We start from the raw sequence: 26,351 nt of genomic DNA, 5'->3' as shown, positions 1-26,351 counted from the left end.
TCCCAAAAGTAATTTCCCCACCATTTAAAGACTATGTAATATTGTCATAGTCAAGTTTTTAATATAAGTAATAGTTGAAAGTGTTGTCTTTCCATCTGAACAAGAATATGAAACCAGTTAGCAGAAACTGGACTCTGAAGCTGTACTGTCTAAATGCTGAATGTGAAGATGCTAAAGCAACTTGCACCAGTTTTTGTTCTTTGGTCAGCTGACCCAATCACACAATCACCCAATCACCACCTTAAAGCGAAGTCTCTCAGGCATCTCTTCTATTCTTTTGTCCCCCATTTGATGTCTTCATTCCAATTCACATCTAACCTTTCTTCAGTTCTACCACCAGTCCTTTCTTTTCTAGGTCATCTGCATCTAGTCACTTCTAACTGTAACCAAGCCCATAACATCAAGTGGCTAGCATCCATTCCATATCTCAAGCTATTTAATTTAATAATAATGCAATAAAATGCCTACATCTGTTTTATGTTAATTCTTATATACTGGAGAGGATAAATGTTGACAGAAGTCTTCAAAGCCATAATTTACAAGTCCTTCTACTTGATTAAAAGTTGGGAGGCTATTCACATCTTGTGAAATGCTACATTTTGGTTCTTACATCTAATCTACCCAAGTGATTTTCAACTACTACTGTTGAAACTACTCTGCTGTATTAACATAAGAACCCCCAAAAACAAAACAAACAAAACCAGCACAAAATAAAACAAAACAGCTGGTAGAAGGAATACAGACATGTAATAATGTTTTAACTTTTTTAAACATTTCTCATGGCTATTTTTCCTCTATATACTTCTCTGCTCACATATGAAATACAAGCCAGCATACAGTACCTTTCCCTCCACTTTATAGCAATTTTCAGAATTGCACATTTTGATGTTTTTGCCATCTATTCCCTGGAAGACATATAAAACATCTCTTACAAGATTTGCTTCCGTTATTTCAACAGAACCTAGAAAAGAAAAAAAAAAAACAAAAAAAAAGTGTTTAGACTTGATGAGACAGTAGATTTTGATTACAACTTTGAAGAGCTATTTAGATGCATAGCCAAAAAAACCCCAAAACTATAAAACCTATGCTGTGATTGTAACTGCTAAAGAACTATTTTAGGTCCCCTTAGTCTGACAGGAAAGCCCAAGGTAGCATTAAAGGCAGGCAAAGGCAACCTGTGGTTCTCTCAGAGCAGTCAGCTTGTATGGCACAGGGCATGTCTTATTTTAACTGTCACGGTGGCCAGTTCCTAAACTTGTTATCTCTTCTGATGCACCAATGCAAGTTTTAAGGCAAGCACCACAGTAACTTTATCTTCTTTAAACAAACAGTTGAAGTTGTTAAATAGACTTACAGAATAACCTCTTCTACATTCACCTAGAAAAAGAACAGTTAATCCAAAAGGAAGAACTGCTTGTTTCATAAAGGCTTTCAATTACATATGCCACTGCTCAGTGAGAAAACTGATCAAACGAGACTACATAACAGCTATGGAGCTAGAAAATATTTAAGTGTAAAGTTTGCTTCTGGTTCTTACATCTAGTCAGAGGTTAGACTGTGTTAGAGATGTAAGGTATTTATAAATTTAAAGGGAAGATAAGATCAAAAAAGGCATTGTGTAGGCCATTGAAACTATCCCCATCTTTTCTGGGCAAACCATCACCATTTGCTTTTGTAAATTCATTTACGATTTCATGAATTAAACATTTTTAACAACCACTAACCAGAAATTGAGATGCTACAACATGATTCTCTCAATTCAGACAGTACTCTTACTCTTGTCAGTTTGCCTCCCCAACAATCCACTTTCCCAGAAAAAAAAAAAAAAAAAAAAAATTCTACTCTTATTTCAGTATAAGTAGTCTTCACTTTAAGATACCATTTAAAATTCAGTCTCCTCCCCATAACAATAAGATGTGCATGACTGTAGGTTGTCCTTCTTAGTGAAATGTAGTGAAGTAGTGAGTCAAGTGCACATTTCTTTAATTGATAAATAATACAAGTATTAACATCAGCCATACAATGTGCCTTTTTATCTGTGTATGGATGTAATAGTAAGAAAACTTCAAAATAAAAGCAAGCAACTTTAGAAGAAAAAAATTAGAGGAATTTAATATTCATAGAAATGTATCATCTTGACAATAGATTTCTATATTCTGAATGCGCAGTCCTACTTCTATTTCTACACCAGCAAGTGACTACATTTAAGACAACTGTCAGTCCTTATATCCATCCCACATAGGAACCAAAGTCACAGCTGCTGGCTGACTCAACAGTACAAGTATTGCTTTTTATAGAAATCAGTATAATAAATTAAGAGGTAGTGCTAGATTTTGTTTTTCTATTTCTTTTTCCTATGCTTTTTGCTACTAATTTTTCTACTTTTTTTCTTTTTTTCTATTTCTGTATATATTAAATTTACCATATATATAAAACACATATTCACATTACATAGATACACACAGACATCTTGCATATAACAATCTTGTTAATTAGGTTCTAAATGCCAACTATTGCCCTCAGATACACCAGTACAACTCTGATCTATAAGCCACTGTTTTGTACACTGCTACTCAAAGATGCAGAGGCTGGCAGACAGGCTATATTTTAGTTCCTTAATAGCCACACTTACTTGTATGGAAGTAAAAAACAAACCACCACAAACAAAAGTCTGCATCTCTTATCTTCCTTTGTCAGAGAGTAACGGTGCTATGGTATGACAACATCTACCATGAGCTCACTTATTCAGAACTTACTTCCTTTTACAGTAAGAGCTGCCTCAGAGATCACCTGTTAAAGAATTCCTTTTTAGTTGCACTTGTGTAAATTCAGACTAGATCTAGACATCAGCTTCAAGTTTATAGGCACTTAATCATGGACATAAATCAGCAATATTAGGAATTTAGGAAGAAATTCTTTACTGTGAGGGCAGATGAGGCACTGCAAAGGTTGCCCAGAGAAGCTGTAATATTAGTATTTGTAAATACACATCGTGGAAGTGGTCAAGGATAGACTGGATGGCTCTCTGAGCAACCTGGTCTAGTGAAGGTGTCCCTGACCACAGCAGGAGAGTTGGAACAAGATGATCTTTAACTCAAACCATTCTGTGATTTCATGAGTCTATATTTATATATTTTTTATTTTATTGACAATATTTTATGTCACTTGTTCTAAATATAACCACTGTAAACAGTATGCTAATCTAAAGAAAAACAGGTTTAAGAGCTCTGTATTCCAGTTCACATTTCCAAGTTCTGAAAGACACAGAACCACAAACAGATGAGTATTTCAAAAAGTTATGTTTACTCAGCTCTCTTTCTGACTCTAAAAACAGTAGCATCTTCTGATCATTGCTCACATGTCACAATCACTTAGCTATGACAAACACTGGAATGAACTCAGTCTTTTAAGAGGACCAGATCACAATCCAACTAACCAGTGCAAAAAAACCCTGATAACCAGCAAAAGAGACTGTGGTCAAATACACTAGTCTTGCCTATTTGCTTCTATTAAGTACATATATCCTTCTATTAAGCACATTCCAGAAAAACACTCTTCAAAAAATCAACATGCCATGATTCCAAAATAATTTAAAAGATAATGGAAGATATAGATAACAACCATAAAAAACATTATCTTCAACAAATATATCTTTGCTCACCACTTGTATCCCCTTCTCGCCTAGACCTTGGCACACCACGAGAGACAGCATTTGGAAAGCCTTTTGAGGTAGTGCTTTGTAAGGAAGGCTGGCCTGCAGTTAAAGTCCATGCAAGACGTGAACCTAGCTGCTGACGGAGGCAATCTCCAACACCCGGAGCTTGATAGGATTGTCTAAAAGGATAAAAGGAAGAAGCACCTTTAAAAACTTTCATTCTATACTCATCACATGGTGCGGAGTGATGCAAATTTTGAAAGATGCCCCAAGATTTTTGTAGATGTTTTGTTGGAGGGAAGGAGGTAGTGGTGGTTTAATTAAGAAACCTTAGAAAAAGGTAGAGAACACAAAAGCAATTAATTTTCCTGCAAGCCTACACTTGCAAAAAAACCCCCAACCTGTAGAAAAGGGAAGTGTAAGTTTGACATACATGATTTCATATCAAAGATTAACTTTGATGAAACGTGCAACTATACTGAAATAGGTTAAAAGTGAAGGTGCTATAAAAACAATAAACATAATAATAGAAAAAACTAAACATTTAAGTTTTGTTATTAGCTGAAGTGTAACTACACATGTCAAAGAACTACAGGTAAATAGAGAAAGAGACGAAAGTTCACTTTCCAGCTACTCTACTCTTTCACATAGTTTGTATCAAGTGCCTGAAGATGTAACCAAGGAAGGACTATCCAGGAAAGTTCCAATTTCACTTCCTTTCAAACTTGCCAACTCTTTTCATGAAGAAAGTCTTAGCCGTGAGAAAAATGTCACATTGGCCAAGCTCCAGTTATCTAGGACCTCCCTGGTTAGCCAGGAGTGATTAAATGATGGACCTCATCTTGGTGAGCTCTTCCACCAGCTCCCTCACCACTCTAGGACAAATCCCACCCAGTCGCACACATCTGTGAGCATCGAAGTGGGTCAACAGGTCAGTAACTTCTCCCTCCTAAATTACAGTGGATCCATTCTGCTCCCTGTCTACATCTACCAGCTCAGGAGGCCACCTATCCTGAGAACAACCAGTCTCAGTGCTGAAGACTGAGCTCTGCTGTGTTTAGCATTAGTAAGGCCTGAGAGCACAACACTGAATTTTGGCTGTTCAGAGAAATGTAAGTCTAGAAAAAAGAAAAACAGGTACAAAGAGAAGTTCAGGAGGAATGAAGCTCACAAAACACTTTAATTTGGGTAGCTCAGCTCACAGACTACAGGACTAAAGAGCACAGTGAAATTGCAATAAAATGGAACAGTATGAGCAGGTCAGCACAAGAAAATGTCAGAAAGAGGGTAGGTTCTGCCAGTATTTTTAAACAAGCAGATAAAATAACCTCACTGACATATCTTTCTATATTGTATCAGGATTATATAATGATTGAGGCTAGAAGTGACCTCTGGATAACACTTCATACAAGCCTTTTGATCAAAGCAGATCAATAGAGAAGGTTAGCTGGTACATTGCTCAAGTCATATTTTTAATATTTTCAAGCATAGAGCCTACACAACCTCTCTGGACAACCCATTTCAGTGTTTCACAATATGCCCCCACCCTCAAACACACATCCCCATCTTATTGCTAGAAGTTTTTTTTTTTCCCCTTTTGATTAACTGTGATTCACAACTCATATTTTGCCAGTTACCACTTGTTCTTTCCCTGACCCAAAGCAGTCTAGCTCAGTCTTCTTATGCCCCTTGTCATACCATTACACAGGTAAGATCCCATGACTTTTCTTCTCCAGGCTGAACAACTCCAGGTCTCTCACTCAGCTTCCCCTCATGTGCCAGATGCTTCAACCCCTCAATGGTTTTGGGCTTCTTTCTCCAGACTCCTCCTTCCAGCCTACCTATATATTTTCTTTATACTAGAACTGGACCAGTGTTTCAGATGTGCTCTCATCGGTACTGAGCAGTGAGTTTTATTTGCCTCACCCTCCTGGTGATGTCCTTCTTAACACAACCCTGGAGGTTCTCAGCCTTCTTCACCATACATTGCACATTCATGTTCAACTTGGTGTCTACCAGGAATCCCAGGACATTTTTAGCAAAGCTGCTTTTCAATCACTCAGCATACAGTATGTACTGGTGCATGGATTTATTCCTTCCCAGGAACAGGACTTGGAACTTCAGCAGGCTCCTGTAAGCCTGTTTCTGGAGCCCAGTGAGCTCTCTCTGAGAAGCAGGTTAATGACCTCCTTTAACAACCACTCCTCCCAGCTTTGTATCATCTGCAAAGTTGCCAAAGATTCACTCTGCCATCAGATGGGATGAAGGATGCAGCTTCTGGTTAAACCATTAGGGACTTTTTGCAACTGATTATAATCTTTTTGAGTCTAGCGGGTTCAGTTCACCTCATCTAGTCCATATTTTATTAAGTCTGTTAATAAGGTTGTCACAGGTAGATAACATTAAAAGTCTTAATAAGCAACAATTACTGCTTTCCCCTTGTTCATCAAGTCAGTCATCTCATCACAGAAGGCTGTAAGACTGGTCAAGTATGCCTTTCTGAAACCTGTGCTGACTACTCCTAGTCCCCCCGCTTCTTGTCCATCACACGTCTGGACATGCTTTCCAGAGCAACAAAGACTTTCCCAAGGGTCTCAGTGTCCTGAGCTGACTTTACCAACACAAAGACAAAGCAAGCACAAAGCACCTCAACTTTTTCTGTATCCGTCACCTAAGTCCATGTCCCTTGAACAAGAGGCCATGTTTTCTCTAGCCTTCCTTTACTGCTTATGTAGTTGCAGAAATATCTGCTGTTTCCCTTCAAGGACCTTGAAAGATGAAGCTCTAGGTCAGTTTAGGATTTCACTGCAGTCACTCTGGATGCTCCTTTGCACCTGGCCCTGCTTTCATCTTTTGCACACTTTTTTTATATCTAAGTTTTGTCAGAAACAACTTGCTTCTCCATGCAGGTCCCCTGTCACTTTTAATTCCTCCTTGCTCATTTCTTATTTAAGCTTGCAGGAGGTGATCCTTGAGTATCAACCAGCATTCTAGTCCAGCATTGAACCAGATGATCATTGTAGCTCTCTTCAAACAAAATTATCCTATTCTGTTCTTTCCTTAATCACTCTTTCCTCCAGGGGAGCTTCTCAAGAGATCTTTCTAAGAAGATCCCAGAAGAGTCCCAAGTCTCCTACCCTGAAGTCCAGAGATTAAATACTGCTTTTTACCATGCTTCCACTTCCAGAATCCTGAACTACATCATCTTATCACTACTGCAGTACTTGTAGTTGTAAAGCCTATTAATAACAATAAAATCCAGTTTTGTCAGGACTAATTAATTCCATAATATGAATTTAATAACTCATGTCAAATACACTCAACTAAAAAAATATGTCTTCAACTCAAAAGAAAAAGCTTTGGTCCTTTCTGAAAGTGCATCTTGTGATTTTGTGTTTGTTTCACAACTCTTGGGGGTGGGAAGGATAATCAGGAGACAAGAAGATAGTGATTAAAAATGGACACATTTGGACAGCCATTTATGACTTCATATGGTCATATGCCAGCACAAACTCTGTTTCTCTGCACCTAAAGTGGAATTCCCAATGGCATACAAAAGCAGAGGGTGGAGGAAAGAAAAAAGACAAGTCTTCTCCAAACCCATTTGTAAGTTGAAATTTACCCTGGAATGAGTGACTGTGGAGTAGGAGTCGGCCCATTTAGGGCATACAGGCTGATGCTGCTTATCCCACTGCTCCCCATGCTGCAGGAACTCTGGGCAGACTGAGCACTGCGGTCTTGGTAATTCAATGGAAGGGTCTGAGGCCTGGCATAGTAATAAGGGGTTGAGTGAGCATCCCGTGGCAATGCTTGAGCAAAAAGTGTGGCATAACTTGACACCTGAAAAGAAAAGGATTTTAAAAGAGAGAAATAATTAAAAAAAAAAAGTGGAAATTGCTTTAAGCCACATCTTCAGTTAATAGGAGTGTAATATCAAGAACACAAGAAATATCTGAAGACCATATTTATGCAGAGAAAAATTTCTTGATGCAATTATCATGACAAAAAAGTGCCTTACAGTGAGCAGCAGTATTTTAGCAAGACAATTTCTTTTTACCTGCAAATTGTCATTAGGAATAGCTGCAAAAAGCATTTTGGTGTCAGCAGTACTGCAACTGCATTCTGCTTTCCCTACTCCATTTAAAATTCATTATCACATGAGCAGACATCACACTACCAAGCAGACTTAACTTCAGTTGCACGTGTGGGAAGCTCATATCTTTACATTTATGTAGTATAAGAAAACTACACCAAATATTACAGATACTTAACAAGAGTTTTCTTCCTTTCAGCCTCACACACAGACATTATGAAAATAACCTTGAGCTATTGGTTAAGTCTGGATAAGGATTCCTGAAGACATCTAAAATAAGTGAAACACATTTATTATTTCTCAGAAGCAACAAAAGACTCCTCACCTACCTTGTTAGACTGTTTTCGTGGATCTTCACTAAGGCTAAGCAGGAGGTAGAGTACTGACCATTTGTTTTTCAGAATGCCCTTCAAAGAAAGATGAAAACAAAAACATAAATAAGTTCAACTCTTGATAAGAACAAAATTCTTCTTAATTATCCAACTTCCTAATACATATGCATACAAATAAACTTGCCAGAGAAATAAGACTAACTCAGAGACACATTCCTGAATAAACTGGGAATGTGCAGTGCAGCCTCTGTATTATTAATTTTATTTTTTTTCCACTGTGTTCAAATTATGAATTCTCACCTGCTCTGAGATCAGCAAGCAGGCTCAATTTAAAATTCATAGCTACTAAGAATGAGGTTTATATAGAGTTGAACTGTTACAAGCATTCCCACACACTCTCACCACTTAAAACATCTCAGATGCAGCTATTAATTTAACCCAAATGTGAAAAAGGAAAACTCTTTGTGAAGTTTGAAGCAAGGAACTGTCTTTTCTCCTTTTTCCCCTCCACTCTCCTTTACAGGGACGCTCGAAAATGAGTGTTTTGATTTCTATTTCTTTAAAGACAATTTAACAGAGCTACCAAAATTTTAATCACTTAAGATAGAGGCACTTAATAGGAAACCTGAGGAATACACAATATAGTCTTTAGCAAACAGACACACACAGACTTTTAGAATAAGACTGTCTGCAGTTTAAGATCTCGGCAGGAAGCTGTACAATGTCAGCTGAAGCCCAAGCTGCAGAGTACTTTAAAAGGAAAGCAAGTACTACAATGATTTCTTTTAAATATGCATGTTCCTAGATATGTTACTCCATAGTTCTGTGACACTAACACTTGCACCTGAATTTACCAGGGGCATAGAACCTTACAATGGACATTAAGCTAAGTCAAAGAAACTTATACAAATTCCCAGACAGTGTTGATCAGCCTATGATCTGCAATACCAAGCAATGTCGAATATAAAGCAAATTTGAGTCCTATCAAGATTCAACACAGACTCCATCCCTGATGGAGTCTGTGAAGCGACATAATTTACCAAAGCTCTACATTTTTATATAGAAGGACACATTCTATATTATGTAGAGCACAATTTTATTATCTTCTGCTTTGATCTCAAGAACAGGCAAAAAGTAGAGGTACTGCATATGCTGCAAGTAACTAATACAGCAACTGATAAACAAGTGGTGAAGAAGGAGCAGCAGCTGCTTCTTCTACTGGCCAGGATAGAATAAATTCAAGTGCTCCAAGAAGCATGGTTTGCTCAACTGGCAGGCTGCCACAAAAAAAACCACTGACCCCCTTTCCTGTTTGGAGTAATAGATGAAACAAAGTTAAAACAAATTCACACATGCTTTTTTTCCCCCTCCCAATTGCTTTCAAGAGAAAGCTCAGAAGAGCCTCATTGATTCAGAAAACATATATCCTTTTAAGCCCTTCCCTGTGCTCATAGGAAAAAGAAATGATTGTACACCATTAGTAATAAACCTAACAGCAGATTGAATAATAATTGGTTGTGTGAATTTTAAAGAAGTCATTATACTATTTCACATACACAAGATACTAGCAGAGAAAAAAAAAATGTTAGAAGAATCTTAAATGTTTGAGGAAGCAATAAAATACCAGGAGATAGCTTGCATTACATTCAGAAGAATAAGCAAATATATAACACAGGCAAGGCATTTTGTTCCGAAGATTAGTCATCATGCTCTGCATCACTTTGCTTGCCAAATGGCAATGCAGTACATAAGCTACAGACATGTGTTACACAAAGTCTGTATTAAGAGCTGTCTGCAAATCAGTGTTCTGCTGCACAAACCAGTGCAATTAATACACAAACCCACAGGATACTGAAACCAGGACAACTTTCTCAGTAACAAGCTCCAAACACTAACAAAGTAAAGGGTAAGTCAGGGATGGAAGAGGGAAGGAGGAGAACCAAGTTCTAACTAGTCATACTCCCCACGGAATACTGTTTTTGTAATCTTAATGTTAGCATTATACTGTTAAACTCAGGTTTTCCACACACTAACATCTTTTGTCAGAATATTGGCATGCAGTGCTCTTTGATTAACACTGGTGTTAGAGCCATCCAAGTCAGCAAACTTTTAAATTTCAACATTAAAAGACCTGGAGCACTTAAAAATTCAGATGCATGAGAGTATTACATTAGTAAAATCAATACACTGCAAGGCATTTCTGTAAAATAAATGAGAAAATTCATCAGTTTTACATATAAAAGAATCTACTTTTATAGAGTTCCTTTCTTCATATGAAGTATCTCTTCATATAACTTGACTCAAATAGTAAAAACATAGCTAGGGTTGAGAGGCATCTCTAGAAGTTGTCTGGTCCAAAGCCCCTGTTTAAAGCCAGGTCATCTACAGCAGGTTGCCCATGACAGTGTCCAGTCAGGTTCTGATTTGTCCCTAAGGGTAAAGACTCCACAACTTTCCTAGGCAAGCTGTTTGAATATTTAACCAACCTCCCAGAAAAAATATTGTTCATGACCTGAGCACTCTCCAAAACAACTCTAACATCAGAAGGATGCTTACTTATGAGTGCTTTCAGTTTATTTACTCTTTACACATTTATTAAACTACCTGTGAACCGAGTTTTCTGTAGAGTTCTGAAAACAAAGCAGCATCTGCTTCCCTTCTTTGTCGCACAACTATAAAAAAAAGATTAAAAATTAGAAAGAAGTGAAGAAGTGTAACAGTCATGTCTTAGCATATACTTGTGGTAAATTATAAAATGCAACCAAGAAAGCTTCATGATGCTGGACTGTTTCATTTTATTTACTTAAACACTGTTTTCATCTTATCTGCATTCCAGCCCTGAGAACTCTTGCAATGCAAGTGATTCAATTTAACTACCTGCTTTTCTTAATTCAATCAAAATATACATTTTTTTGTCCTGGTAAAGTCTAGTCTAGTCATTCAGTATATTTAGGGACCCAAGGGACTGAAAACACAAGTAAAGCAGATAATCATTAAAGAAGGTATAAAAACTACATATAATTACTCCAAGACTAGAGTGTAATTGTTTCTATTTTTTGCAATAAAATCAAGGAAAAAAGTAGTAATGCCATTAGCTGCAAGTCAGGCAGAATTCCACAGTCACACAACTTTCATGTATTACAAAAGTAACAGTCACAAATCAATGCCAGTTACAGAAGTACCTTCTCAGAGGAGACACAGCTTCCAACTAAGATTTCTTAAAAAGCTATGTTGCATCAGAAAGAGCCACGTTAAAAGAAAATCAAGGCAATAAAGACATCTGAAGAAACTTCAGTGTTAAGAAAAATAGCTATTAAGTATTAGAAATTTTAATTAGCATCAAATGTCCCTGGTAAGTACACTTCGCCAAGCAAGTCATTATTTGTGTAGTATCTCCAAAATAAATGTAAAGTTGTAAGGACATATATCCAGATGAAGTTGGGGAGGAAGATGAGGGAGACAGTGCTGTGCTGTCTACAAAGTAGCCAAAGCATGGTAGAAAGTATATATTGTAGATTTCAGCGTTTTGGAGTTGTAGCTAGAGGAATTCTAATGGGCTTATTTGTCTATCAGCAAATCACAGAAGCTCTGCATTAGCAAAAAATACACATGGACCTTAAACCAGTTATAACCACTAATGTCAGTTATCCTAATTCAATCTCTGAATATTCAAAGCTCAAATATGAAGATTTAATATCATTAGCACAATTCAAATAATTGTTTCTGGACATGCTACTGTGCAGCAGATTTGATGAAAGCAATATTTGGCTTTTCAAGAAGAATTCATCGCATCCCCTTTGGATACACACAGTGCAACACTTGACTCAGAGCAGCAGAGAGCACAATGGAATGGAAATGCAATATCCCTTACAAAGTCATGGTCTGCGATTTTGTTTTTAAGAACGTGGTTGCAGAAAACTTGTGGAGAAACTGAAGGCGAGTCAGGTAAGTCACAAACCATTCCATCAATTCCCAGGATAGTAATTTAGCAAGTTTCACGCAGGTGCTCATGAAGTTAATTGTGCCAATGTGCAATATTCCTGAAGTACACATCTCAAAAATATGAGTCTTTTACTCTTCTAAGAAGAACTATGAATTCATAATTTCCAAGTACTATTAAGGTGAATGGAGTGCAGTATTAATTACTCTTTGCCTTCATAGTGGCTAAGACACAAAGCAGCAAAGAAAGTGTAAGCTGAGTATTCAGAAAAATCTGAGCAGTGAATACAAATAGCCACTCAGGAATATTTACCAGGAAATTAATGGCATTTACATCATGAGATTTTCAGGAAGAAAACATTAATAATAGATTAGATAACAATCCGTGAAGTACAGTTGTCCCCTTTTTGGAGAAATAACCTGATTAACTTCAAAAAGAATTTTGTGTTTTTAAGAAAGGAACAAAATGCACTTACGTTCTTTCTTGATTTTCTCCGCTACAAGAAATTCATCACGCTCAACAGTGGGAGCAAAATTGCTTCCAATAACTCTCACTGCATACTGAAACTGTTGGGCTACATCAGCTGAAAGAAAAAGAAAACTCTTTCAATTAAGTAGAGTGTTACAGTTCTATTAAAAATAATTTTAAAAAAAGACATGAGATTACATTGCTATGTCTGAAACAGCAAAAATGTACCTGACTTAGACCTGATAACGCACTGCAATTCTTAGGCACACTTCTAACCAGAGGGCAGTAAAGTCCAGTTTATCCAGTTTAGCGTAGTATTAATGTGATATTTCAAACACAACTCACCTGTACACACTGCACAAATAACTGCACCAAAATTTGTGAATAAGCCCTTCCTATTCTGAGCTGAAACAGACACTTAGGTCTACTCAGTTAGTAGAGAGCTTAACCACTTAACTGGCTCTTCCCCTCCCCTCTGCATGGACAGAAATACTGTGGGACCTGCCACACAGTCACACAGTTCACCTCACACACCACAGCAACACACTCATGTTCCCTACCTACACATGGATCTTCACTCAGATACCCACAACAGTGGTTTTACCAGTTTGCATCTTGGGTTTAGATTTGGTTTTGTTTAAAACAGTTTGAATGGTTTCACCCTTTGGTTCAAAGCCAGCTCAGAGACATCAGCATCACATCCCAATACATAATGTGCATACTAACACAGAGGTCACAAATCAATGATCTCCTTCCACTGTTTCTTCCTAATGCAATATTCTGGTTTTAATCTTGTTGAACAGCACTGTTTTAGTGCAAGTATCTTGCTTTTCAGGAAAACTAACAGTCTGGTAACACCATGATAGGGCCAGGTTAGTATTAATGCTTCTCTAGCACAGTCATATCCCCATTTATTGACGTGAAAATCAAACAATAAGCCTACAGACATGTCAAGTGCCCTTATAAAAGGTCGGGCATATTTTTATTCCTTATTTAGAAACAACTGCTATAGCACAAGGAAAAAGGTACATAAGAAAATATCCAAGTGTGCTTGACACATATTTGAATCTTTTTACTTTGGGAAAGAAACCCATCTAAGTAATTCTGCATATTGTCTGTATATAACAATTATGTGTGCAAATGCATCACATCCTTTTGTGTTTTATTTAGCCACTTGAGCAGTCAGCTCTCAGGGAAAACCGCCAAGTAATGCAGCAAAGAGTGCTGGTCAGGACAAGTATGTACAAAAGGAACAGAAAACTGAAATAAGGTAAAGGACCATAAGAAGAAGACACATTTTAAGTGTTTATCATCTCTTAAAATAACTAATATTTGCAACTGGAAAAAAAATTGTCTTGGAGATACTAGGAGTTGAATATTGATTAAATATATTAAAATCTTCAAAAATTTATGGAAAGAAGTTTGAAATGTGAAAATCACAATGTGATAGATTGTGTTTGAATGCCCTACATTCTTCTTGAATGTCCATTTTATACTATCTTGTACTATAAATATCATCCACAGGTCCAACTCCACCAGAATACAGCTGTAGAACAGCAAGCATTAACCAATTCACACAATCAGGAAAACAAATATTGCTCAGACAAAATCACTAACATTTAATACTGGCCTACAGAAGGAGCAAGAGTATTGTATTGTCAGAGAAGAAAATGCTACTATCACTGTAAGGTAATAAATCTCTATGACAAATGCCTCCTCTACTGTTAGACTAAGCAACCTTTTAACTGCAAAATGGTTTTAAAATATCAATATAAACATTTAATTGTCCAGCTACCTATGAATTAGGTGTGAAGAGCCCAGTATGAAGAAGCTTTTCTGTGTAATTCTTAAGTTTAATGCATGTCATAACAGAACTCAAGATTTCAAAAAGTATTCTGCATGGTCAATTAAATTAAAGTCAAATACTGGCACAAAGTTATCCCAAACAGTACATGTTCCATTAATTCCTCAACTGCGTACTTGGCAGCAGATAGGAAAGGGACAAGCTTTTCCTGTAATGGGGAAGTTTTAAGGAAGATCTATTCCCTCCTGTAACAGCCTTCGATTTCAACATCAACCATAATAAGACTAAAGCACTGTTAAAGCACTGAAATTGAGTATAGCCTTTTCCATATGCCCTAACAAGGCATCTGAGAAAGATCTCTGGTTTAAAGACTACAATTCCATCCAACAAATCCTGCTTTTTAAATCTACTGCACTACTGAAAACAAGGAAAAAGTTATCTGCTCTTTATACATTGCTTATTTGCACCAGCAATTCAACTGCTCTGTAGCAAGACTGGTTTTCTATTTTATTTAATTCAGATTTTTATTATTTACTCATATCAAATCCAGCTTCTCTTTTACAAACAAAATTCCCTGCTGTGGCTGTTTCTTCAGCAGATTATTTCTCATTAATTCATAAAATAACTTCAGTACCTGAACTGATTAAACATAACTACAGATGTGTCAGTACAATGCAAATTCACACAGTTTTTAACTAACATCTAATTGCTTCCCTCCTCAAAGAATCATCATTATGACAGCAGACATACTTAAAATATACAGCCATCTATCTATTTGAACATCCTTCATCAGAAAATGATTACAGCATGACTCTGTTACATAACAGCAAGCTCAATATATCTGATGCAACTGTCTGAAACCAAAAGGGGTAAAACAACAGTGATCATGACTTGATTTCCAGAGGTCTGATCAGAGCAGAGAATGCAGACAGAGACAGCCACTTCTCCTCAGACTATATCCCTTAAGTAATACACACACAATTAATGACACTGATAGGCAGCCACACAGATGAACAGAGAACTGGCACTTGTGAATCACAAGGAAAAAAATGAAATTTTAAAACTGTCTCCTTTGAACAAAGCAACCCATCAATCCTTCAAAGATCTATACTCCACACAGCTATTCAAATTTTCCTACACACAATACAGTATTAGAATTGAACTACTTCGAAAGCCACATAACAGCACTTTAAAGCTGAAGAAAACACAAGCACATGAAAAAAATACAAAGAAGCAATGCATAGAAAGACTCTGGTTGTAAAGACAGCAAGGAGAAATAGGACTGAAGATAAAATTTAAAGGAAAAGTTCAAGATACAAAGAGATAATTAGCCAATTATTACTTGTAAAAAGGCAGTATTTCAGAGGATGTGCTGAAATTCAGCAAGACTTTTGCTATAAAGAAGCTTCTGACATTACCTATAATTTTAGGGAAGTGAACTGAAATTCACTTTATACACTTAATACTTTTTTTAAATAATATTGGTTATTGGTCAATTAAGTTTCCAAAAGAGGGCAGCGGGAAGTCCTGAAAAACCTAAGTAGTAATTGAAACTGTTTTTCCAAATCATTGTGAGAAAATAATTTCCTGAAAATAAGACATTTAGTTATTTAAATACATCTATAAACAATTTCTAAACTATGGGACCATGCTAAAGAAAGTTTAGCTAAACTAGTTTCTTTCATTCTTGAAAGACTTCAAAGATTAGCAAACCCTCCATTCAGCTGTTCATCATCCCAGACAACCATTTTCTTTAAACACAAACACAAAATTATTGTAAAACATTACACTTTAAACTCTTGCTGTAGATATGGTGCTGACCAGGGAAAAAATATTGCTGTAAACTACTTCAGATACAGATGCTGCCAAAAACACATATTGAAGGGAAAAAAACCCAAGCAATAAACTTCTTTCCTATAACAAAGTGTTTGCAAAATGCCTCACGTGCTGTTGTTGTCTAATTAAGATGGGAAGGAAAGCTGTAAAACTTTTCACCTTCTCATATATACCATGAGTACATATGATGTTTGCCAAGACGGTAATGCTGCTGTATCTCCTCTGTTTTACTCATATCAAATGTTCTACATTACTATGAAGTATTATCTGGGGAAAAAGGCAACTGCATGAATATGGCATATAATGGTGAACTAGAAGAATAATCTCAAATTCCATTAGCACTACTACTTTGGTCTTGAGGAGAATCTATATGCACTGTGAGCAAAACTGCTTGTTCCTATAAAAAACACTGAGTTTGAAATATGCAATTCTAGGCCCAGCCTGGTTATGACATGCCAAGTGCTGCACTGGGTTGAGGCAATCCCAGACACAACTGCAGACTGGCAGAACCTATTGAGAGCAGCCCTGCAGAGAAGGACTTGGGAGTTCTCATGGATGAAAAGCTGGACATGAGGCAGCAATGTGTGCTTGCAGCCCAGAAGTCTGATATGCATCTTGGGTTGCATCAAAAGAAAGGTGGCCAGGAGGTCAAGGGAGGCAATTCTCTCCTTTACTGTGGCCTCATGAGACCCCACCTGCAGTGCTGCATCCAGCTCCAGGGTGCCCAGCACAAAAAGACTTGGACCTGTTAAGAGCAGGTCCACATGAGGCCACAAAGATGGTCAAAGGACTGGAGCACTTCTGTGAAGCCAGGCTGAGAGAGCTGGGGTTGTTCAGCCTGGAGAAAGCTCTGTGCAGAGACCGTATTGTGGCTTTCCAGTACTTAAAGGGGGTTATAAAAAAGAAAGCAACTTCTTACATAGGCAGATAGTAATAGAACAAGGAAGAGAAATGATTAAAAAAAAAAAGGAGACGTTTAGACACCATGCTAGGTAGAATTTCTTTACAGTGAGGATAGTGAGACACTACAGCAGATTGCCAAGAGAAGTTGTGGATATCCTATCCTGGAAGTGCTCAAGGCCATGCTGGATGGGTTTTGAGCAATATGGTATAGTGGAAGGTGTCCTATCCCATGGCAGCAGGGTTGGAACTAGATGACCTTTAGGGTACCTTCCAAGTGAAGTCTTTCTGTGAAGTATTTGATGTAAAATTAATTTTTTTCACAGTCTTCTAATTTAGACAACTATCTTAAACTTCTGCTGATGAAAGCTTTTAGTTGAAGCATTTTAAATTTATTGTTAATTAACTGTTTTTAGTCTCCAGACCCTTTTCCCACAAAGGAAAATAAATCACCATAAGCACAAAATAAAGCCCAAGCCACACACACTCCCATATCTTTCCTTACTTAAAAGTTGTCTACAAACTTTGATGCACAGCACAGGAAACATGACTATTTTTTAATTCTGTTAATATGGCTGGCTCTTGTTGCCTTGCTAGTAAACAGATTTATTAGAGTACTGCCCCCCTGGACTATCAACAACTCTCATAATCTTTTCAGAACTTTCTCTCACTGTGAATTTTTGCCTCTTCTGTCAACTCCCATCTGCTCTGTTATTAATATAGGTAAAACTCCCTCCTTACCACCTTTAGAATGAACTCTACGCTTTTCCCCCAACACGTAATTTTAACATCTACTCCAATAATCCAGAGTTTAAAATACTGCAATCAAACAGCAATAACAAAACTTCCACTGACACTCTGGAGATTAAATTGAGGCCACAGTATGGACTTCAGGTAGCAAACTGCTCCCCAAAGACTAAAATACTACTTTACTTTCTAGAGCATGCACAACTCCAACAGTACTTCGGCACACAAAAATCTTCTTAGCTTTCAAACTCAAATAGATTTAGCTTGAATATTTACAGCAATTCCATTTGTTTCCATTGTAGGCACTAAGAGTTCTTAGAGTTTTAAGATTACCAAGAGGTTTGTGAAAGACAGCTAAGAACAAGAAGTTCTTTGCCAGAAGGACTAAAATCACTGTCTGAAAAGAGGCGTGCAAGCCTGTATAACTGCTGAAGCAATTCAGCAGCTCTGTAGCAAGACTGGTTTTCTATTTTATTTAATTCAGATTTTCATTATTTGCTCATATCAAGTCCAGCTTCTCTTTTACAAACAAAATTCCCTGCTGTGGCTGTTTCTTCATCAGATAATTTCCCATGAATTCGTAAAATAACTTCAGTACCTAAAGTGATTAAGCATAACTAAATACAGATATGTATTTACATATATGTAAATCTATATTTACATACATTACAGATATGTATAAACACAGGGGAGGAAAATAAAATTATAGAAATTACTGCACAGGTAAGCAAGCTCCCTGCAAGGTCAGGTGTAAGTGTAAAAGTGAGTGGAGAGCCTGGAAAAACACAGAAGATAATATAAAGCCAGTGCAGTAATTCTTAAGACACTATGAGAACATGAGGAAGAGAGAGGTCAGCAGCAGGGGCAGAGACCCCAGACTAATAACAGTGGGTGACTGCAGACACACAGTACCATGCAAAGCTTTACACCCCTCTGTGAGGACTGGCTAGAGCACAGCAACAAAAGGTCTTCAAACACTAGTTTTAGGGAAAGAAAATTTCAGGTAGATAATTTAAAAGAAAAACAAACAACTAAACAGTTCTTCCACATAACTCAGTAGACCTTGTAATGAACTTCTCAGAGCCAGAGCTGTTTGCAAAAAAATGAATCCCAGTAACTAGGCCTTTGCAGCTGACTGGTTCTGGAAATGAAGCAAGCCCTCTACTTAGGGGATGATCCCAAAAGGGGGAAGAGAGAGAAGATGGCTCCACCACTAAGAGCCTGAAGTTACAGTCCATCAAACCACAAATTCACTTCAACATAAATCTTTAACTAGCAGAGAAGGTGGAAGCCTTCTAAGGCCATCAAAGGCAAAAGCAAAAAATTCCTTGATGAGGGTTTATGGAAGGGTTCAGGCAGGGGATTGCACAAAGTAGACTTGGAAGGAGAATAATACCACCTTAGCCTTAAGTGAACAATTATCACACAGACATTATATAAAGAGAACCCTTCATCTGCTCCTCTGGCTGTAGCTTCCTCACAAACATATCAATATACAAGTGCTGAGAAGGAACAAAGGGAGAACAAAAATTCTCAAGTAGAAACTCAGGGAATGCACAGACAGGAACAACCATTAAATCACCAAACATTAATTCCTTTCTTATTTACCAATTAAATTTCACTCAATTTCATCAGTACCTTGTACTTCACATTCACAGCAAGTTAACTACACAAATGATTTAAGATGGATGGTTTCAGCTTCTTGTTTTGAATTGTTAGGAAAGATCTATCTCTGCTAAATTTAAAGATCTCTTAACTGTCTAAGGTTTTTGCCCCTGAACTCTGTAGGAGTACTTGAACAGCATAAATTACTTTCCAAAGACTACACTGGTAACACTTGTAAAGTTTGCTTCAAAAAAGAGGATGTGTCTATAGAAAACAGCCTAACTTGACCAGGAGCAAAGAAGCTGCACACAGACCACTAACCACACACTAATACCTTACTTTGAACTCATCCTGTGCTAAAAGGAACAAGAATCACAAGCCTAAAAAACAGCGAGATGCTGAACAGCTTGTGGGTTCCTTACCGCCTTCAGATACTGCATCTTCCTCAACACAGAGGATGCTAGTGCTAACAGAATTACTTCATTGTCTTTTATGTATTCCTTGGACATAGATTATCAGGAGGTGGGAAAAAAACCACCACACACACCTTTCATGACTAAGACTTTCACAGAATTTTTAATTTATCAGTCTCTATGCATTTGAAGTCCACAACTGAGCTAACATACATACTACAGTTGACTGCTTCAAGGAAAATCCTATCTCAGAAGGGTGAGGTTTCAGCACTAGCATCCTTCTTAACACAGGAATGAAGAGCATGGTAAGAACAGGCTTCCCATCTGTCACATGCATTAAAACATGGGTGATAAATGTGGCAGACAACCCACTTTTTTTCAGCTGTCACTTCAAAGAAGTCCTCATATAATCCTCAAGTGCGCAGACGAGCAGGCTACAGGTTGAACACTGAAAGCTCCTGTGATTTTGGCCGAAATTTCCACTTTCATTAGTCAAACACAGAAAGGATTGTAGCTACAGTACCAGAATCCCAACACACATAAACAGGTTCAACATTTTAAAAAACATAAATACCCAATTCTCTTGCATGTTTTTGTACATACTGCATGTAAATAAAATTATTATTCCAGTCAGGAGATACAGAGAGGTATCAACACTATGACTTCAAAAAAAAAACTAGATCCTAAGTTGTTAAAAGTGAGCCATCTCACCTGAATACTCATACTTCAGTTGATACTCAGAAGTTTCTACTTCTGCTCTCATGCTCTGTTTAACTTTTTAAAGTATCACAGACCTAGATAACACTAAGAAACAAGCTTAGATTGAGTTTAGATTAGACTCCAAATCTAAGAAAAGAGTAATGAAGAAAACAGGACTAGACATTATAGAAATAATGGCCTTGAAAAGACATCCACTAAAGCAATATAATCTATTTTCCTTTTTTTTTTTTTTAATTTGTTTTTGGAAATAGACCTAGTAATTAGCACAATAATTTGAGATTTCTGGTAGCAAATGTTTGAAATACTCTTAAACAAGAACATATATTAATTGTATCAGAAAAAAGTTTCTGAAAAATGTTAAAGGCAAGAAAGAGCTTTAAAAAAAAAAGCTAGAAGAGCACCTTAGAACTGTAGTCTGATGTAAAGTATCCTTTAAAATACAGTTAAAACACCTGCTAAAAGAAAGATGTGGTTACAGAAGAACACAAGAGGCATTAAACCATTAAGAAACTACTGCTGATTTGGTGGACATGGAAAACTAGAAATTTGCCACATTCTGATAAAATCTTATAACAGGAATTCCTGATACAGAAATACTATAGATTCTGGGGAAAAAAATACTGTCTTGCAGAAGACTTAAAAATGCAATGGAGAAGGAAAAGATTTTGAAAAACAAAACATAGCAATCAACAGCTATTGATATTAGAATTATTCACGTTGAAAAAGACCCTTAATATCGTAGAGTTACACAGAGTGTTTTCTGTGAAGGAGTCCCCTACTCAACAGGTCAGTGAAGACAAAGTTTCCAATTTCCTACCAACTTTACCAAGGTTCTCAGATGAATCACAAGATGGTTTGGACTGGATGGGACTTTCAAAGACCATCTAGTCCACTTTCCCTGACATGGGTAGGGACATCTTTCACTTGATCAGGTTGCTCAAAGCCCCATTCAATCTGGCCTTGAACATTTCCAAGGATGGGATTCACAAAGCCTCTGGGCAACCTGTTCCAGTGCCTCACAACCCCAACTGTAAAAACTTTATTCTCTGTGTCCAATCTAAACATACCCTATAACTGTTTAAAGCCATTGCCCCTTGTTCTGTCACTTTAGGCCTTGGTTAAACATGTCTTTCTTATAAGCCCTCTCTAAGCACCGCAAGGCCACAGTGACATCTCTGAGCAGAGCCTTCTCCAGGATCAACAGCCCGAACTCTCTCAGATCTGCTTTGTAGGAGAGGTTCTCCATTCCTCTCACCACTTCCATGGCACTCCTCTGGACCTGCTCTAATACATCTACATCCTTTCAGAACTGGGGGCCCCAGAGCTGAATACAGTACTGCAGATGGGGTTTCACAAAAGCAGAGCAGTGAGGGGAGGATCACTGCTCTCTACCTGCTGTCCATGCTTCTTTTTAAGGAGCTCAGAATATGCTGACCAGGATACACATTACTGCCTCATGTCCAATTTTTCATCCACTCCCCACATCCTTCCCTGCAGGACTGCCCTCAATCCACTTATTCCCCATTCTCAACAGATATTGGGGATTGCCTCAACTCACGGGCATAAGCTTGAGGTTTACACAGGTGTGCTCCTCAAGGCTGTCAAGGTCTTTCTGCATGGCACTACCTTCCCTCAGCACATCACCTGCACTGCTCAGCTTGGTGTCATGTGCAAACCTTCCAAAGGCACTCTCAAGCCCACTGTCTATGTTATTAATAAGATATTGATCATGATTAATCCCAATACAGACCTCTGAGGGACACCACTTGCTACTGATCTTCATTCCGACATTGACACAGTGACTACAACTCCTTGGATGTGGCCATGCTACCAGTTTCAGTTCCTCATTCACTAAACAGTTCATCCATTAAGCCTATAGCTCTCCAACTGAGAGATAACGACGGGGTGTGAGACCATGCCATGCTGTCTGCAACAGATGGGAACAAAGTCTGAGAAACAGACAATATATGTATCTGCATCTTGTTACACACTTTCTAGAGTCCTAAACTAGCAATAATCCACATGTAGGCCATGTTCAAGTAATTTATTACAACAGGTAATGCTCAAAAGTCTTAGTTACTGTCCTGGAAATATCTAAAGGGATTTTTCAGAAGAAAGGGGCATGGAGAGAGAAAAGAATAAGAGACCTGATGGACACTACTAATAAGGGAGAAAGCCATCTCTCATACAAGAAAAAAGATGCAATAAAAGCTTCTGCATGAGTTTATCTAGCGAGCCACGCTGATAAACAGAGCAATTTAAAAAGAAGACTCCGCAGATGCACGCCTTCCTTTCCACCCCTCCGACTGCTTACTAAAAACAGTCTTCGCCTTAACTGCAAGGGAGAAACTTAGGCAAACAGACAAGAGATTCATTGCCCTGCGGGAGACTCACAGCAGCATCAAGACACGAGGACCTGTAGCGGACCTGGCGCACGTCTATGGCTCCTCTCGAGCAGGCACCGGCGGGAGGCGGAGGTTCCTCAACCCGAACACGGAGCCCCCTTTCGCCCAAACCCCCGGCACGGGTGCCCCGCTCCCCGAGGAGGACAGCGCCTTCAGCAGCCGGCCAAAGGCTCCGGGGGAGCCGGAGGAGGGCACGGAGCCGTCTCCAGCCGCCTCCCGCCGCAGGGCTCCGGCTCGCAGGGCCGCTGCCGTGCCCGGCCCCTCGGCATTTCCCGGGCTGTCACCCCCGGGCCGGGAGGTGACGCTCCCTGCCGAGGGGCCCGGCACCTCTCCAGCCCTGCCGGGGCAGCCCCCGCGGGCTCCGAGCGCTGCCGCCGGGCGATGGCGGGGGACGCCGTTACCTTCGCTCTTGCCCAGGATGCGGCAGCAGAGGCTCTGCAGCAGAACGTTGGGGGATTTTTGGTCCGGAGTCGCCATCGCCGCGCGGGATGCAGGAGCGGCGGCAGGGCCGGAGCAGGGCGGGTTGGCGGAGGGAAGGAGGGGCCGGGACGCGCGGCGGCAGCGCAGGGACCGGGCGGCACCTCCCGCTCCCGCCTAGGGCGCCATTTTCACGGGACCCGCCGAAAGCCGCAGCCGCGGCCGCACGCCCACAATGCCCCGCGCGGCGGTTCCGGGGCGGGCCCGCGCCGCCTCCGCGCCTGGGCGCCGGCCCGGGTGCCGGCAGCCGCCCGCCCTCACAGCGCGCGGTCTGCGGCGCGGTCTGCGGCGGGGCCGGCGTGCCGGCGTGCCCGAGTGCCGGCGTGCCCGAGTGCCGGCGTGCCGGAGTGCCGGAGTGCCGGCGTGCCGGAGTGCCCGAGTGCCGGAGTGCCCGAGTGCCGGCGTGCCCGAGTGCCGGCGTGCCCGAGTGCCGGAGTGCCGGAGTGCCCCAGTGCCGGCGTGCCCGAGTGCCGGCGTGCCCGAGTGCCGGCGTGCCGGAGTGCCCGAGTGCCGGAGTGCCCGAGTGCCGGAGTGCCCGAGTGCCGGAGTGCCCGAGTGCCCGAGTGCCGGAGTGCCCGAGTGCCGGAGTGCCCGAGTGCCCGAGTGCCGGAGTGCCGGAGTGCCCGAGTGCCGGCGTGCCCGAGTGCCGGAGTGCCCGAGTGCCCGAGTGCCGGAGTGCCCGAGTGCCCGAGTGCCGGAGTGCCCGAGTGCCGGCGTGCCCGAGTGCCCGAGTGCCGGAGTGCCCGAGTGCCGGAGTGCCCGAGTGCCCGAGTGCCGGAGTGCCCGAGTGCCGGAGTGCCCGAGTGCCCGAGTGCCGGAGTGCCGGAGTGCCGGCGTGCCCGAGTGCCGGAGTGCCCGAGTGCCGGAGTGCCCGAGTGCCGGCGTGCCGGAGTGCCGGAGTGAGTGCCGGAGTGCCCGAGTGCCGGAGTGCCCGAGTGCCCGAGTGCCCGAGTGCCGGAGTGCCCGAGTGCCCGAGTGCCGGAGTGCCCGAGTGCCGGAGTGCCCGAGTGCCGGCCTTCTCCGGCCACCGCGGGCAGGAGCGAAAAGCCTTGATGGTGGGCTGCCAGAGGCCTTCGGATGTGGGGTTGCGGAACGTAGACACGGATGCAGAGTAGTCCTCTTGCCAAAAGAGGTTCTTTAACCCGGTGTGCTAGAGGCTAATACACACAGAGTCGAGGTATTTGATTTATTTACAGTTCTGCACTGAAAGGGGTCCTGGGTAGCAAATTCGCAAAGCCCAACCATCAAAAGCTTTTTTTACTATCATCCTAACTATCAAAATATTTTACTATTTATCCATTTTAGTAAACAAAGGAATTAATGTTTCTTGGCTACAAGTTACGTAGTTCTGTTCTTAATTAGTATTCTATATTCTATATTCATGGTTCCATTGCTTCTCATCCTTATTAGTCCACATTTTCAGTCTTCTTTTGAGAGTCGGTGGCTGTGAGTCAGGGGTCACAATCTCGTCCTGCCAGAATTACCTTTTACCCAGTCGGAGCTGATTTCAGCACAGTTGCTGAGTTTGCTTTGTTATTTACTTCTTGATCTTGGAAGTTCTGCTAGATGTCCTTGTGACATCTCAATTCTGCATTCTTTGTGTGCACCGTCAGTGGTATATTCTTCTTCCCAAGTTTGGTTAACCTCCCCCGGGTCTGAGGTCATTGAAACATATCGAGCCCTAACCTTAACAAAGCAATTCTTCCAACAACTAATTTGTCTTTCTAACACCTGGACATTGCTTACAGCTTCTTAGTTGCTCTCTGTTTCACAGATTAAATCTCCTTTTCTTGTTGTTGTTTAGGCTTGAAAGTATACAAAGATCAAACAGCAGAGAACACCCTTTCTTCAGAAATATTTACATATTCCACATTTTGCAACAATCCCACAATAGCCATAAGTGCTACATACAGACATCCTCACAAACATAACATAAAAGCGCTGAAAAGGAACATAGCCAGGGAAAAGAAAAATTCTAAAGTATAAACTGAGGGAATGACAGGAACAACCATTAGATTGTTGAAACTCAATTCTTTTTTGTTATTTACCCATTAAATTTTGCCCAATTACATCACTACCTTATATTTTACATTCAAAGCCGGCTAACTACACAAATGGTTTAAGATGAAGATATTCACCTTGTTACGAATTTTTACTAGAGATTTCCCAACTAAATTTGAAGATCTCACAGGTATCTAAGGGTTTTGCCCCCACACTCCATAGAAGTAATTGAACATGGTGAATGAATTACTTATGGGCAGGGCAGGTTCACTTACTCCCCCCAGAGAACAGGCTGGGGTGGCTGCATTTCTGTGATTTGCTGCCTTGGGGATCGAGGCTCATTTGTGGCTTTTCCACACAAAGTAATTACAAATCAGGGTGGGTCTGGAAAAATGTGTGAGGATCCTAGACCCACGTGTCCATGTCCTGCTGTGCTGTGCAGCTGGGTGTCCTCAGTCCCTGTGGAGGGCCTGGGCTCTGCCTGCTGGGCAGCACTGGGACCAGGGACAGCACGCTCACAGCTGGTCTGCTCTGCTCCCTGTGACCTGCTCCTCAGGCTTGTCACCCCTAGCACAGACACTGATGTTACCAGGTGTCTGAGTTCTATCTCTTCAGTAAATTCATGCTGTGTCCAGCCCAAAAGGCATACTTAGGAAGTAATTATTACCCTTGTGCTGCTGGAATCCTGTGTAACCTGTGACTGGAAATGCTGCAGCAGCAGCAGCCAGGTGGGCTTGGTGCACTGCTGGCTGTGAAATCATTCCTGCTGTGCAACGCGTGGCTTTCTGACAGCTCCCCTTGGCTTCACTGTTTCCATAGCCACAATTTTGTGTGTATGCTTTCTGCAGGCATGTAGACATGGCCTTTCATTATGGGAACATTACAGATGTAAACATCAGCTCATTGCTAGCATGACTGCTAGAAACAAATCACAGTGGCAAGCCAAGAACTGAAA

General features: G+C 40.3%; 1 protein-coding gene across 1 annotated transcript in view; it reads right to left on the bottom strand.

Moving 5' to 3' along the window:
- Nucleotides 1–23,547, bottom strand: part of TUBGCP3 (tubulin gamma complex component 3) — a 48,653-nt gene extending 25,106 nt beyond the window's left edge. The window contains exons 1-7 of the mRNA XM_021545531.3: nucleotides 23,320–23,547; nucleotides 12,496–12,603; nucleotides 10,685–10,752; nucleotides 8,078–8,155; nucleotides 7,278–7,495; nucleotides 3,662–3,834; nucleotides 843–961 (exon numbers count right to left, since the gene is read on the bottom strand). Of these exons, the coding sequence (XP_021401206.1) occupies nucleotides 843–961; nucleotides 3,662–3,834; nucleotides 7,278–7,495; nucleotides 8,078–8,155; nucleotides 10,685–10,752; nucleotides 12,496–12,603; nucleotides 23,320–23,395 (840 nt within the window). The 5' untranslated portion in view covers nucleotides 23,396–23,547. The remainder of the gene's footprint in view (nucleotides 1–842; nucleotides 962–3,661; nucleotides 3,835–7,277; nucleotides 7,496–8,077; nucleotides 8,156–10,684; nucleotides 10,753–12,495; nucleotides 12,604–23,319) is intronic.
- Nucleotides 23,548–26,351: the final 2,804 nt, after the last annotated feature.

This window comes from Lonchura striata, chromosome 1 (genome assembly GCF_050655825.1).
Source record: "Lonchura striata isolate lonStrDom1 chromosome 1, ASM5065582v1, whole genome shotgun sequence".
Taxonomy (NCBI): Eukaryota; Metazoa; Chordata; class Aves; order Passeriformes; family Estrildidae; genus Lonchura; species Lonchura striata.
The sequence above is the reverse complement of the archived record's forward strand: the minus strand, read 5'-3'. Positions and strand labels throughout refer to the sequence as shown.